Source organism: Micropterus salmoides, unplaced genomic scaffold (assembly GCF_014851395.1).
Source record: "Micropterus salmoides isolate LMB-PRFRI ecotype aquatic unplaced genomic scaffold, ASM1485139v1 Ms_hic_scaffold_7, whole genome shotgun sequence".
NCBI classification, from domain to species: domain Eukaryota; kingdom Metazoa; phylum Chordata; class Actinopteri; order Centrarchiformes; family Centrarchidae; genus Micropterus; species Micropterus salmoides.
In genome coordinates, this window is record NW_024044459.1 from 29,140,572 (window position 1) to 29,157,083 (window position 16,512).

The following is a 16,512-nucleotide window of genomic DNA, read 5'->3' on the forward strand; positions in this document are numbered from 1 at the left end:
CACTTTTGAGAAAAGCGGCGCTTTCGTGTTTTGACCTCAATGACGTTTCATGACGTGTTCGTACTTCTTCCGGGTCTCTCGCTCCTGGCATGGTTTTCGGATTTGTGTACCCACATAACTTAAAACATTGGAAAATAAGATGAGTTCTCAGAAAGGTAATGTCTCTCGGTCGCGCGCCCAGAAGCATCAAAACTCCACTGCCTTCAAAAACGACAAGTACGGAGCGACTGTACAAGTGAAGGTGTGTGTGGACAAATATAGTAGACATATGTAGCTACTAGCAAGCATGGGTAACTTAACGTTGCTCAGCTCAGCTAAAGGAACTTTTAAAATGTGAGTTGACGTTACGTTGCATATGGGTATAGGTTTACCAGCACTGACCTCTTGTGGTAATAATAATAATCTTTATTTTTAGAGCACTGTTCAAAACCGTGCTACAAAGTTCTTTCACAAGAGCAAAGACAATAAAACACATGAAACACGATTTTATTTTTGTTTGAAGCAATCTTCTCAGCGATAGTGCATTTCCTTTACAACCTGTTGTTTTGTCAAAGCCATGTTTATAACATTATTATCATAACCTTCCCACCATGTGTCTGCTCATGTGCTTTGTAGAAGGCAAAATCAAAGATCCACGATGGGCTCTGTCAACATTGCAAGGGTGTTCTTGAGTGGAAAGTGAAGTACAACAAATACAAGACACTAACACAGCCCCGAAAATGGTGAGTACACTTGGGTACACTTGCACTGCTACAACTGCTCATGACTGCACACATCTCAACTGATCTGATCTCTTACAGAAAACAAGCAAGTAATTGATGCTGAAGCCACTGGTGGGTATACGATAAAGCAAGAGAACATGGATTATAATCAGTCATTTATTATCAGTTAGTTAATCGAGGTATTCATTTTAGCAACAAAACACTTGAAGGTTCACAACAACTAAAATTAGCTGCCATTATCAAAGTATTACACGGGTGGATTTTTGACTCCTGGTCAGGGTAGAGGAGAAGTGTTAAGGCATTGTTGAAATATTGTGAGCCAGGCTCAGGTGTGAAGAAGTTTCAGATACTGATGAAGACTTAACATGGCATGGTTTATTGAGCTCGGCCGAGGAGACACAGTGCCAGCAAACAACATGTGAACACATAAAATGCCAACACCAAATCTGAAGGACAACATCTTTTGTCTCTTTTTATGTTTCTCTCTTCCCCCTGGTTTCCCTATTAGGTCATCTTTAGCTGGCCTTAACCTAGAACAAAAAATCTATCTAATGTTTAGACTCCAATGCTACATAATATTGGAATATTTACTATCCATGAGTTGTACTCGAATCGGTGGAGCCAGTAAGGTCTAAACATTCTTGCAAGAGGCGACCTTGTAAGATTCCCAGAGAACACTGATATCTGCTAGCCTGATGCCTAAGCTACTGTCTCTCCCTAATCAGTCTAACTGTTGTCTCTTTAACAAGGACTGTAACATAAGAGAAATAACTAGAGCTGGAAGGTCAGTGAACATTTGTGGGGTCAGCTAATGACTCCAAGCTTGACCTGTCTTACGTCCTCCTCTTACATCAATTAAGCACCCTAAGAAATATTCTATAACAGGCATCACCTTCACCTCCCACAATCTCTGACACAGAAGGGCAGACTTCGATTTAAAGAAGCCATTGGAAATGAAAACCAGACTCATTGGCTGGATTTGTCTGCTGTGTACATGCTTGTAGCAAACCAAGTGGCAAGTTAAATGCAGTACTACCAATCAGCATGTTGTTTTGGTCAGGTCAGCTGGCACTCAGGGAAACTCCTCATGTCCTGCATATGTCCTGCTAGCATGGCAAACCTCTGCTTCATCAGTTGAGTCAGGGATACAACAGTCAAACTCACACAGTCTTTGCAGGTGTGTTGCACTGTTGTATATGTGCAGTAAAATATTTTGGATGTGTTATTTGTGTATTTTTATTTGGGGGGGGGTTGCAAAATCCAGAGGGCTACCTAGTTGGTCCAGTGTGAAAATTGATGACATTAGTGCATGCATCTTTTCTTCTTTCAGTGTCAAGTGTTCTCAAAAGAATGTGAAGGATGCGTATCACATCATTTGTAAGCCCTGTTCCCTTCAGCTAGAGATCTGCTGCAAGTGTGGGAAGAAAGAGGACATCGTTATTCCGTGAGTGGACCTGTATTATTAGAGCGTGTAAAGATTCATACATACGTTTTCATAAATGATCGACTTTTCTGCTTACTCTTGAGAAAATCTATATCCAGTTGTATGACTTTCTTGCCCACATTGTCGCCAGTGAATCATAGAGAAGCCATTCATATCACGTGTCCTCGCACTGTATATGAATTAGACGATTGTGCGAAATGTAATACATGTGTTCTTTATCTGGAGGAAGGAAATAATCACGTGTTTTTATGAAGCAAATCTTTGTATTTTTCTTTCTTTTCATCTCTGTCAAGCATGAACAGTAAATTCTAGTGCACGTCTGCCATCTTGTGGACACTGAGATACATGACAACATATTTTTGGAAATGACTTGACTCATTGGTAGCATTTTAGCTTCAGTCTTGACTCATTTTGTTTTTCTCTCACTGTGTAGATTAAACTCACAAGTGGACAAGACAGACCAAGAAGAAGATGGTGAGCAGAGAAAGAAAGGACATGGACGAGGGAAGAAGGACACGGATAACTTGGACAGTGATGATTGTGATGATGATGATGACTTAAGTGACTTCGGAGATGACGATGATGATGAGGGAGAGGATTTCGACTCAGTACCAAAGAAGTCACAGGACAAGTCTGATGTGCTCCCAGATGTATCCCAAGTCCAGGTTAAAGACTAAAGACATTGAAATGGACTGTTCTCTTTCATTTGTTTTTACATATACACAAAACAGGTTTTCTGATCAAGAGATGAGATGTGATCACACTGAAATTAAGTGATGCACATCAACAATTGTTGCTGGTTTGATGCAAAACCTGGAAAATGAGTTGTCAACACCGGGGCAGATGATTCAGGAAGATTTCAGATGGTTATATGTCAGTTTCATTTAAATAACCTTTAGTACAAAAAATAAGATTAATTAATTCATGTATATGTAATAAAAAAAACCTGTACATTGTGTAAATCCATTTTAACTTCATTTATCCAAGATAACAATTAATTTCACTATAATTGACCAAATGGAGGCCTTGTGGTATTGGCAGCACTATAAGCAGAAGTACGGTAGAGGTTGTTTAAGTATAAGGGGAACCGATTCTAAAATATCGACTCTGTCAGGCACACTCATATTTCATATTTACACTCACTTGTTCCATTTTTGTTGAAGATGTTTTAGAGAACTGTTGATTTCAACTTTACGATACTTTTGGAGACTTCAGCTTGTGATGCTGTTGAATTATATTGTCTTAGAATAGAGGTCGACATTTTAAGTGTGTTGAAATATGTCAGAATATTGCTAGACTTTCTATCCTCTCTAGAATAAATAAATATGTAAATGCAGTAAAAATCTCAAAAACATTTTCCTTAGAATGACTCGTGGTTTGAGTAGGTTATCCTAAACACTTTAATTTCCACATATAAAACATACTGGAAAAACTCATTGGGGTAGTTCTGGTAGTGGTGCCATTCACATCCAAAACATTTAAAGTTCAATTAAAAAAGCTGTGACAGTTCTTAACATGATTATTCACTACTGTATAGCTGAGCAGTATTCTATTACTATAAAGCAGTGCAGCCAAACCTTTTTCTTGCTGAAAATTATGCAAACATTTTTCGTTGTTTGCAACCGCACATCACACTTCAGACTGAAAAGCCTGCCGTTACAAAATAGTGCCTTGCTTGCACGCTGTGTGTCACATCTGTGTGTGTGTGTTGTCATTTATCATGTGAGGTTGATAAATTTAAAAGGATGTGGCAATATTTCACTTTGCTTCCTCATTAGGACATTGGACATCATGCCATGGATGGATTAATCTCTAAGCTCATTTGAAGTATTTCTTATATAACTTTGTTCTGCTTATACTCTCATGACAAAATTCATGCAAATACCTTGCTACACCTTGCAGAACTGCTGACTTTGCCATGCCACCGTATGTCTAGGATTTTCTGTCCGCAATTAGCATAAAGTGTCAAAGTCAGGGTTCATCTTCATTATATGATACACTGTTGTGTGAGCTAGCCATCAAGAGTTTGGTTGTACAAATATATGTGTTTGGAAAGCAATGAAACCCTAAATGTTAATTGGATAGTGAGCTAAGACTATATAAAAAGAGAAATGATGGGGAAATGGGTGGTGCATCCTTTTCTGGCTGTAATTCATGGTTAGCACACAAAAACTCCTCTGTTGCATCACAATGTTTCAAGAAAAATAATTAATTTGTTAACTTTGAAAAGAAGGAAGTTTTTGATGTGTATGGGCAGAGACATTTCAGTGATTGTGATGGTTTTATAGCAACTACATTTTTTTTTACCCCATTACACTGTTATCATGATATTACTGATATCTTCTGCCCAGTTATTACCTTAAGATCTCTCTGCTCTATTACTACTGAATTACAAAAACGAAACCCTAATCTTAGCGATAACCACTCCCTTATTACCTTGTTTTTATGAAGATGTCAAAATACATTTAATATAAGGAACCATCTGAAACACCATGACAACCTATGCCAAACATGTACAAAGTACACTGAAAAAAAGGAACCAGTAACCACCCAAGAAGAAAATTTGTATACCTTAGGCTTACTGGCATGCAACCTAAGCATTTAATTAAAAATTTCAGGAGGAAGTGTTAACATTATTTTTGTTTTACCCTTGTATGTTTGGATATAGACTGTCTGTGACTGCTGTCTCTCTTGAAAGGCAGATGGTACAGAATGTCCTCTTTCAATGTATCTATATATATCTATGCAGCTTACTACCCAAAATGCAGTTTGATTGCAGCGACCAGTGTTGAGTATGAGTTCAGTAACTGAACGATAATTTGTTACACACTCACCGGTCCACTTGAACTTGTATTAAGTCCGTGGGTCAAATGACACTATTAAAATATTTAACACGTTCTCCCTTGTCTTTACTGTATTGGCTGTGTGACAATAGGGGCCCTATTATTCCACTCCTGAGTGCGCATTCTCCATAGAATACCTCATGAGAGATTTCCAAAAGTTAATTTAATGATATGTCTTGATCTGACAGGCAGACAGACACCCAGAATTAAGTACTAAGTGTTGTCTTCCAAGTTGTTGGTAGTGATTAAAGACTGCCTAAAGACTGAATTGCACAAAAAGCGTTTAAAAACGGTATATCGTGACATATAGCCTTCTACATTTGCGCAGAAAACGGACAGTCAAGTTCCGGGTTTTGTGTATCTGGCCTGATTTTCCAAAGAAACCGTGTGCGCTAGTAAGTTCTTTGCAGCTTACAAAGAAAAGCAATAGCCTATAGCGACTCTAGTGACTCATAGATATATTAGGCTATTACTAATTACTGTGATTAATTATTAAGTGATACAGTTAATCTGATTTACATGACAGTAGATGTTAGTTAGATGACGTTTACAGTAAGGGCTGCGCCTAAATGATTCATGATCGGTACGTGACACCAGCAGTATAAAGCAAAACCGGAAACGTATTTCTTTTAGCAGACTCACTCAGCCTTTGCGACTCTGTGGCTAATATACTATAACAACTTGACCATCAGACAAACTCCAACACACACATAGACACACACCCTATCTTCTCATTGGCCGCAGATTGTCTTTGACATCAGGTGCTGGCGCGTTGTGCGTAGTGGTGGTCAGAGCTCCACGAGGACAAAACCCTGGTGCGTTGGTGCTGAAGGCATCTCACTTCTCGACTGCGACAGACTTTGTGAAGGGATGGCGAACTCCAACAAACACACCGTCGAAATTGTCCACGTCTACCGGGGAACATTTATTCACTCGACCCAGCAAACAGCGCTGGAAGTCCTGGAAGATGCGCTCCTTGGAGTGGACACAGAGGGGAAGGTTTGTCGGATCTAAAATGTCTAAAACAGCTTTTGGTCTGGTTAAAACTTTTTATGGTTTGGAAAACAAATGCGCATATACAGTGACTGTAATCTATAATTTAATAAATAGGCCTATAGCCTATAGGCTATAACTTATTGTGGCTACTCCTAAACCTTGCGCACCGTTTGGTGTGAAAGACGTCTGGGTTTTCCAAACGGAAAAAGTGTGTTGTAAAATGTGTTTCATAGCCTAAGCTGTTGCTGAGCAACTTTTGGCACACTATCAGCTCTCAGACACAAAAAACTTCCTGGCAGTTTAAAGTAGCCTTTTCAAATACAGCAAGTGGGATAATGAATAAAATTCACAACCATAATCTTCTGAAACACCGAAACCATCTGAAGAACCATGTAATCTCCCTAAAAAGTAAACAGAATATGTTAAGGAGATGGAGTGGGCCTAAGGATATATGCCTAGACGTATTACAAGGACTGTGGTGCTGTTCACAGAATCTCACACAAAAACATCTTGTGACATAATCTAAGGGTTGTTGAATAGGCTATATTTGCTAAATGTATATGCTGAATATAGGTAGCTTGCTCCTAAGCGAAGTGTCTTAAAAATGCCTCTTCAAGCAATTATGTATTCAGCTCTCACAGCTTACTCTCTTGCAAGCACTCTTTTGTAATCATGTTTTCTTCCAGTAACTCTTAGCTGATTTTCATTCTGCCATCAGATTGCTTTCATCGGGAAAGGCACAGAACTTGATAGCCTGTCTCAGACCTTTGGATTCAGTCCATCTATAGTCAATACTCTGGCTCAACAGTAAGTAAAATATATTTAAAAATTACTAAATATATATAACTTTGCAATAATATTACATGGCTACATATTAAATTACTCCCCACGACCCTGTACACGGGATAATTGGTTGACAATGGACGGATGGATACTGTTTGCTGATGTTGGTTTGGCAGATGTGAACACAAAGTCTTCTTTGCATCCATCCATCGTCAAACGCTTATCCTGCATACAGGGTAGCGAGGGGCTGGAGCCAATCCCAGCTGACATCGGGCGAAAGGCAGGGTACACCCTGGACAGGTTGTCAGTTCTTATTTGCAAATGCAGTTATATTTATTAAACCACTTGAATGTAAAGCATGAGCATCATTGCATCAGTTCTTGTTCGGGAGATAAAAAACAGTAGTGTATGTTTGAACCATTTTTATTGCTTGCTGCACTACAGTGAGTTCTTCATGCCAGGAATGGTGGACACCCACATCCATGCACCACAGTACAGCTTTGCTGGCACGGCCCTGGACATGCCCTTAATGCAGTGGCTCAGTACTTACACATTTCCTGTGGAGTCACGTTTCTCAGACTTGGAGTTTGCCAACAAGGTCTACACTCAAGTAGTGGTGAGTTTGCTAGCATCGTTAAAAAAGTGGCCATCAAAATGTTTACAGTTGCTTTTTATCAGTCACACATTGTGCCTTGGGTGCTGAAGATGTGCAGCGAGCCAAAACTGAGCCTTGTGACACACTGTGTTTATGAGATTGTCTGTGGCATTGCAGTTTCCCCTTTTGGACCAATTGCAAAAGTGGAAAATTCAGTCAAGTCCTCTCTATTGTCAGACAGACTATGATTTGAGAAGGGTGTGAAAAATTCCATGGTTTAACAATATTTAGAAAAGAGAAAAATAATATGAATGTTGTCTCAATCTTGTAATAAGATCCCTGTGCTTTACAGAAAAGGACACTGAGAAACGGAACAACCACTGCATGTTACTTTGCTACTATACATACAGATGCCTCCCTCCTCTTGGGTCAGATTGCAAGTAAGCCATCCTATACTCAAACATAAACACACACACACACATTTTGACCTAAGTGATTTTTATTTTTTAGCATTTGTCCTATTTGTTCCTCAGTGATTTCTTTCTGTAGTGTGGATTAGCAAGTTAGAAACCCAAGTGTGTCATGTTGTGAGACAATTAAAGTCGAATTCTGGCACTGTTGCATATTACTAGAAAAGTCTTGGTATTGGCCAAAATACTGTAAAATATCCAGCCCACATTTGGAGTTGAAGTTGGAGATTACTGAAGGCTATGCACCTAGTGATACATTTTAAGGCTATTGTTGGAAAGTTAATAACAAATTTGGAAAAATAAGCCATATAGCCATAGTGATGTGGTGCACTGTCATGTCTGACATTGTCAAGGTCAGCCATGTGCCCCGGCAGATAACAGATTTTTAGGATCCAGGATCAGACTAAATAGCATAAATAGGATCTGATGTTATTGCTACACTATCACTCACGGCAGTCATGGGTTTATCAAACAACAGTTGTATTAAGATTCAGGAATGATATTGAGGAAAAGTGTTTTGCAATAATGAAACTGAAACCATCAGTCATTTATTTTACGATTGTAAACATACCAAATTACTTTGGTTACATTTATAATATTTCTTTAAGACATTGACTGGTTCATCAGTTTATTTATGAATATATCTATATTATCATATAGATTGATATCGATTGATAGACTTCTTATTTTGAAGAATCCGCAAATACATTTCATTATAGAAATCAACAACATTATATTGAAGCATTACATGGTCTGAAGAATAGTAAAGCAATTTAAACAGTTAAAAAAATGTGTAAAGATTGAAATATTTTTCTTTAATGCCTTGGTTACTTGCTACGTGAGACCCAATGTATCTAGTTGTGTCATGTATTATTCTGTCAGTATGTGTAGGCCTACTTTTGTTTTGGCTGAAGATTTTCATATGAGATGAATAAGATTCAATAAAAAAACATTTGTATTGTCTTTCAGATAAGAGCATTTTTTAAATTTAACTCAATATAACCTTTAGGGTATGTTTTCAACCTGTGTATGGTGATGAAGAAATGTTAGTGTGGTTTCAGAATTTAAAAATCCTACATGTTTACGGGTGTTGTCACACGGAACTCATATCTGAAAGAAGGGTCCTCCATCGTGCAGCAAAGGGTGTTACACACCTTCAACAGGCCAGCATTGATGCTCACTTGGCATTTTACCTCACTGGTTTCAGATGGCACTCAACATGGCGGACCCTCCCCGTGAACATGCAAACGGAGGGAAAGTAGTTAGGGGGAGGGAGTAGCAAGTACTTTCGGAAAGCACTGAACAAAACAGGAAACAGATAGACATTGAGCACAGAACAAATGCAAAACAAAACATAATCCAGGACATGAATTAATAAACTAATGCAGAAATTATGAAACCCTAACCAGAAAACCAAAATCTTAACACACTAAATGAAGAACAACACAGCAAATAATAAAACTGAAAAGCACAACCCTGACAGATGTTTTCAGGCTCTACTGAATAGTTGCTGTTACTGGCATAGCAGCTGCTCAGAATGTGATGATAGATCTGTGTGCCTTGTTTGACTGTGGTGAAGAGTCCAGTGCAAGACCTTAATCCATCAGATTAAGCCCAGTAATTGAAATGTGTAACTTTCATTACAGTTAATTGGACAGTGCTGGTCTTGACAGAATGGTCTTGCCTTCTCAACTTGTTCAGAAACAAACTTGTTCTCATTTTGTTCACCTTTTTGACTATCATCTTGGTGTCATGTTATGCAATACTGAACACACACACTCACATAAATGTGTAACGACACAGCCATATGCAGTGAACACTGGCTTTGGCAGCTTTACGCAGTCATTTTGTGCAATCAGGGGCACTGAACCTTCACCTTTGTCCTGCTCTGAGCCCGCGGTTCCATTTTGTAGAAAATTTACCTTAAGCGTATGTGTGCATATGCATGTTGGAGTAGTTCCACACATATTTTTAAAATTCATGCTTAATTTCTTCTTGTTTGTGTTGAATTTATTACTTTATTTTTTTGCAAAAGTAACATAAAGACAAAAACTATAAATGCAACAAAATTCAATATGCAATATTTTCTCTTATAAGGTCCAAAGTTCAAGGTCCTGGGGAAATCCGATGTATGTGCACATGATCTGCCTGATTTGACTTGAAATGTTTGGTCACAGTAGCACAAAGCTCTCTTACAGTCCCTAAGTAACTGAACATGTACAGTATCTGTGACACTACACTTGTCAAGCAAAACTTATTACTATAATTCACATGCCCTCTCTCCCAACCACACATCACATTTTTATAAAGTTAAGTTGATTTGTAATTAATAAAAATATGACTAATCAACAATATTTATTAAAAAGTAAATGTCAACAAAATTACCAGTGTAACATGCCACATTGGCCAAAACTACGTGGTGCACCCACTGTATGTTCTTACAAAAATCATCTGTCATCAGTACTTTCCCTTGTTCTTGTAGATTATTTACAATAAAGAATCTGCACACCCACACGGGTGATTTCAATGCACCTTTTTCATTTCAGGCATTCACTCATTTTGGCTTATCATTAAAGGAAAAGATGAAACAAATTTAGTTAACAATGGCTCAGTTGCATAAGTGTTCTAGTAAGCTATGCCAGTGAGCCAGCATGCACAATACCAGGATCCTGGGACTAGCTCACCTAAATGACATGCAGCCGTTTTTTATGTTATCAATGACACCTGTGCTTTTCCTGGTGTGAAATGCCAAAATGTCTGCTGTGAAAAAGCTCTTTTAGACCACCGCTTGGCTGAAGATGAGTTGAACTACGCTGGGAATAACATATTTACCAATAAGAATGATAAAGATGTAAGACCTGTAAGAACTAGCTCTGTGGCTGGAGGGATTTCAATCAAGCACAATCTGTGCATGCCCACACATTCACTAGGAGAGCTCTAATCGGCTACAATAAGTGAAACCCCTTGTGTGGGTTTACTTTGCAAAGAAAACCTTCAGCTGGGCCAGATCTCATCAGGTTCTCTCGCACACTGTTAAATATGGACTGATATTTGTGTCAGTAGAATCTGAATTTGAATAATTCATATCTGAATTTGAATTGCTCAACTTGAAAATTTGCATTACATAACTTAATTTTTGGTGCTGACACTGCATAGTCGAAGATTCGATGCTTCAATGGGCAGAGCCGGATTCGACTGTCAATCTCACAGTCAAAGCTTCGCAGTGAAACGAGGATCATGCCCCGCGCTCACAACCGCCCTACTGAATTTAAATATCATATTTTGAATTTGTATTGTTTAATTTGAATAATGGTATTGAAAAACTGAATCTGAATAGTATAATTTGAAATTGAATTCATTTGTTTGAAATTAAATTCAAATAAACTTGAAACTGAATGTAATATTATGAAACTGAATCCAGTTGCAACTGAAACTGTATTTCAGTCTCACTAAAATTTCAACTCTTTCTATACTTTCACCTTCAGTTCTCTCAATTCAAATTGCTTCTCTCATTTCAATTTCAATCCACAAGATTGTCTTTGAAGTTCAAAGTCACTTCAGGGTCCTTCAGGAAGAGCTATCGTGCAGATCAAGCCTGCATTCTTTCCAACAGCCAGCAGGGGGCAACTCCACTGCAAAAAGAAGCCCGGTTCCATTAGAAAGAATCAATTTAATGGCAAAATGAGCCTCATTCCCACCTGATTTATTACGTCAGTAAACACTTTCCTTATGAGTTTATGATCTCAATCGTCAGTTTCAAGTCCTTTAACTTTTCCCATATCATGGTAAATACATACATAAAGTGCATTGCATTGTATTTTCATGTTCAAAATGTGATATATAAATACAGTTTTAATATGTCGCCCATTAGTAACAAACTTTGTGGTAGCACAAAACGCAGTTAACTGAGTGGGCTATAGTTTGCTGACAACATTTCATACATAAGCTAAGTACATGAAGTTTGCTTTTTGAAGAAAAAAAAGGGAATCTTCAAAATAAACAGACTTATCTGATTAATGTATATTGATATTCTTGCTACTCAGTCATCCTTCTTTTTCTCACAGATGTTTTTGGACAGCGTGCCTTGGTGGGCAAGGTGTGCATGGACCTGAACAATTCTGTGGCACATTACAAAGAGACCATTCAGGAGTCTCAAGATGAAACCCGTCGGTGGGTATCATGGGATACGGCAGATGTTTTCAAAGGCTTTATGAATGTTAAACAGCATCAAACAGGATATGAGGCTTATGCGTGCCCTTTCAAAATGTTTCAGCAGTTTATTCAACAGTATAATACTGGGGATTTTGTGTAAGAACAGGCTGATTATTTAAGAAAACATTCCCAGAGGCAATAACTTATTACAGTTACACTGAATTTATTATTATAATATTTGATAGAATATGTAATAGACAGCGACAGATAGCAACAGATGCATCCAAAGATAATAATTTTCACTTGTATTGACATGCCTTGACTTTTAAAATTCCCTTTTACTATTTAATACTCCCTATAGTTATTATCTATATATTTTTAAGTCATATTTGCCTTATGTACCATATGCCTCTGTCTTGGTCAATAAAATTATCAACATTACCAATTTATATGGAGACATTTACAACCACAATTCCCTCCAGATGTAACTTGTATAGAAATTTTATTTGTAATTGTAGTTGCATCTTCAAATTTGTAAAGATGGCTGCTGCAAATTAATTTCAATCATTGTTTTGTTCCCTCAAGGTTCATTGTACAGCTTTTGGACAAAAAGGTAAGATTATATAATTCACTAAATAGAAAAATTCAAGGATGCACGAAAAAGTCAAGATTTTGAAGATTTTTAGATCCGCTGTTACTCCCCTGACTCCTGTGTTTTTCCTCTGCAGTACCCTCTTGTGAAGCCAGTGGTGACTCCCCGCTTCGCTCTATCCTGCACAGGTGCTTTGCTAGGACAGCTGGGAGAAATCGCTAAGAATAACAATCTGCACATTCAGGTGAGCTCACTGTGGCAACCAAACCAGGCTATGCAGGGGATAGTTGCCATGTTGAGACTATTTAGTGTTGGCCCTTTGGGGTTTTTGAACAATGAAACAAATACACACATGCAACTTACAAAGGTAGAATCCCGACCAGGAATAACATCAAACAAATACTGTAGAATAGAATTTGTCGTGAGTTGATTTATATTATACAGATTTATTTTGAAGGTTACACCACAGATTCTCTTAAAGTTACTTTTTAATGTCGGACATGTGTGCGTTTATTTTCAGAGTCATGTCAGTGAAAACCTTGAAGAAGTGCAGCTTGTGAAGGAGCTGTTTCCTGAGTCATCGTCTTACACGGACGTCTATCACAAACACAACCTTCTAACTAACAAGGTGAGGATATAGTCACACACGCAGGCAGACATTTTGTGGACAAATATAAATGCGGATAAAATATCGACCATGTTTGAAATTATTCGTGACGATGCTGATTCACAGACGGTGATGGCCCATGGCTGCCACCTCAGTGATGAAGAATTGGCTTTGTTCAGGAGACTGGAGCCTCTTTGTCTCACTGTCCCAATTCCAACATTTCGTAAGTTTTGGAGTTTCTTGAAGCTATACGTGACAGAATGCAATCAATATTTATACAACACAGATTTATAAAAATAAAAATAGCCCTTAAGCAGTATATTATAACAGCATTGTAAGTGCCTTAATGCAAAGATATGTAACAGAACTTTATTGATTCATGTGCTGAAATTAGGTGCAGGTTCATTGTATTTGTTACCTCTGTCTCTCATCTACATCTCTACATGTGTCCAGGTTGTTTAGTGGAATGTTGAACGTCCGCAACGTCCTGAAACACAAAGTGAAGTTGGGGCTGGGAACAGGTGGGAGCAGAGCAACTGTGTTGCCAGAGTACTTTTGACAAACTTTGTAACACTATAAAGAATAAGTGAAATGACATTTGATGATTTGGAAACTTGAGCAGGGCCTGCTGCAGCAGTGAGACAGGTGCCAGGACATGTAGTTGTCTGGTTTTATAGCAGTCTGCCATTTTAGTTTTTAGTGAGTACAGTCAGCAGAGACACCACCAGCTGATCACTTTGTTTGAATTTTTGTGTCCAAATTAAATTAAAAAAAGAACATCTGGTGTAATAGGTATTTTAATCTCGGGGCTCGAAGTAGCATAAATCAGAAAATTTTAAATGGACATACTGTTTTTTCATACCCATAATACATGTTTGTGAATAATTGTGCTTGTATCTGCATGCTTTGACTCTGTGTTTGTGGTGTGGATCAGATGTGGCAGGTGGCTACTCGGCCTCTATGCTGGATGCTGTGAGGAGAACACTGGACACGTCCAAAATCTTGAAAATCCAGGACAAAGAACAAGACACGCTCACCTTTGAGGAGGCGTTCAGACTGGCCACACTGGGCGGCAGCCAAGGTAAGACACAAACTCAACTGTCACTCAAAAACAAGAGGTAGCCTTGTGCAGATAGTGTTCTGTCTCTTTATTAGTCATGTTCTCCACAGAACAGAACAATCTTTTTTTTGCTGAAATGTCTTTGCCGACTCTAAGTCATTCTGTATGAGAGCGCTGCAGCAGAGATTGATTCAAGTAGCTGTAGGAAGATGTTTTCAACAATGACTGATTGAAATTTCACAAGAGGGCAGATCATACACAGCTTTTTTATGATGTGTTTTGTCTGTAGCCTTGTCCCTGGATGAACAAATAGGGAACTTTGAAGTGGGCAAAGACTTTGATGCCCTGAGGGTGAATGTAGCTGCTCCTGGTGGACCCATCGACCTGACCCAGTGTGATGGACCAAAGGTTGGTAGTGGGGCACTGTCTTAATCTATTCGCACACATTTACGCACAAACTAATGAAAGCAGAACATTTGATTTCAGTGTAATGCTAATTTATCATCACTTTAATTTCAGATTCTTTTGGAGAAGTTCTTGAATTTGGGTGAGTGTCAGTTTCAATTAATTTCCCCAAATGTTTCTGACTTTGATGTGCCAATCACCATTTACTCAATGTTTGTCTCTGTTACTCTTTGACAGGTGATGATCGCAACATACTGGAGGTTTTTGTGGCCGGGAAGAAGGTGGTGCCCTTCACAGAGCCAACGCCACAATAAACGCCTAACACTCACGGCCTAAACCCTCTGGCAAAGTCAACTTGAAGAGGATTTTAACTGTTTGGTAGAGCTGAGCTTGAATTCAATCTGTCCTTTCTTTAATGGTAATTACTAGGTTTTAAAACAGGAATAAGAAGCTTCAGCGTAGCTTATTGCTTGACCTTTACAAAACATATTCATGTACCAGCACTTGCTGCCTAACAAGGCATTTGTCATGTCCTCTTAGTTAAAGTACACAGTGTTGTAGACTTGTTTTTTTTTACTTAAACAGCTTACTTCAACTAACAAATGATGAACTGATGCTGGCAGCTAGTGTGTTAACTGCAACATATTTTCCTTGCAAGACCATAAAGTAACTTTGTGCTGGTTACGTAAAGCTGCTCAGTGTAGCTGAAGTGCCTGACCTGAGAAAATACAGTGGCTTGATGATCCCATGTTCATGTTTGTTCTAGCTCATGCTAGAAAATGCTTTGTAATAAGAAGACTGGGACTGATTTGAGTTATTGTCATTCTGTTTTTATACTGCACACTCCACTCAGGTGTTTTGTGTGAAAAAAGGCTCTTCACTTAGTTTCAAGTTGACTCCTTTAGTTTATTTGTTTGTTTGTGTACATCAGATTGCAGCGTTCAGTGTGGTGAAACTAGGGACTCACGATACAAACTTAAAAGGTTGCGATTTCAGCGTTCTCTGTAGCCTACTTGTACATTTTATTTTAACATTTTGCAATGCCACTATTTGTCTGGTTTACCTCAAAATCCACATCCTGATCTGACTCAGTTAAAAGGGAAATTGCACTTAACCTGATGCCTTTTCAGAATCAGACTTACCTAGATTTGCTCAATTCAAATGTTTTATGACTGTGAATGTTGATTTTAAGGGACATCCTAATTAAATGTAGGTATGTATTTATATTGCTATAAAAACTCTCATGAATGTTGGAAAATAAAGGGAAATTAAATTGACCAATAAATTAGTAAATTAAAATATGTTTAAGAGAAGTTTACAAGTTTACAACATTTTATATGTTAAAGTCACACTTTGTACTCTAGCAGATTAAAATAAATAACACCATCAAGTCTGTCTTGTTTTTTTTTAAATGCAGTATATCTCTCATGCAGTTATTAAACAAGCAGCTACTTATGGATTAACAGACCAGTCTACAGCTTCTTTAACAGTTGGTCTTTACCATCTGGGCCAGAGAGCAGAGAAGGTGAAATGGCAGAAGAGAGACACGAAGATGAGTCATGTTCTCCTGGCAGCAAGTCAAGGCCTCTCCCTCCCACTTCAAATAGACCACTGAAGCATGCGCACTGTGGAGAAGAAGTATTTCCACCAATCCCAGCCACTAGAGGTAGACACTGTAACTCATAGACGTCAGATATCTCATAGGCTACTTCCACTCATGCAAGGTGGGTTACATAAATTACAAAAAAACAAAAACAAACATACTGTCGTACTTAACTTTGTAACTTTACTTGCAGCCAGTAAAAAAAAAAAAACAATAACTAGGAAATGGGAGGTTTAAGGA

The 16,512-nt window shown here is 38.2% G+C and overlaps 2 protein-coding genes across 3 annotated transcripts; both read left to right on the forward strand.

The window, feature by feature from the left end:
• The first annotated feature begins 46 nt into the window (after nucleotides 1–46).
• On the forward strand, nucleotides 47–5,063 carry cunh9orf85 (chromosome unknown C9orf85 homolog). 2 transcript variants are annotated; one of them, XM_038702535.1, is made up of 4 exons: nucleotides 51–241; nucleotides 616–722; nucleotides 2,053–2,166; nucleotides 2,600–5,063. In XM_038702535.1, exons 1-4 carry the CDS (start codon nucleotides 140–142, stop codon nucleotides 2,841–2,843), a joined length of 567 nt encoding a protein of 188 aa, XP_038558463.1. In that variant the 5' UTR covers nucleotides 51–139; the 3' UTR covers nucleotides 2,844–5,063. The 2 variants fall into 2 exon arrangements, with proteins under 2 accessions (XP_038558465.1, XP_038558463.1); XM_038702537.1 differs by lacking the exon at nucleotides 2,053–2,166 and having other exon boundaries at nucleotides 47–241; nucleotides 2,600–2,732.
• A 351-nt stretch (nucleotides 5,064–5,414) lies between these two features.
• gda (guanine deaminase) lies at nucleotides 5,415–16,059 on the forward strand. Its single transcript, XM_038702534.1, is given in 15 exon segments — nucleotides 5,415–6,008; nucleotides 6,724–6,812; nucleotides 7,233–7,404; nucleotides 7,736–7,823; nucleotides 11,918–12,023; nucleotides 12,591–12,618; nucleotides 12,734–12,841; nucleotides 13,118–13,225; nucleotides 13,331–13,379; nucleotides 13,382–13,427; nucleotides 13,658–13,725; nucleotides 14,139–14,285; nucleotides 14,554–14,672; nucleotides 14,784–14,811; nucleotides 14,907–16,059. Coding segments are annotated over 15 exon segments (1,362 nt in total). The 5' UTR covers nucleotides 5,415–5,879; the 3' UTR covers nucleotides 14,984–16,059.
• Nucleotides 16,060–16,512: the final 453 nt, after the last annotated feature.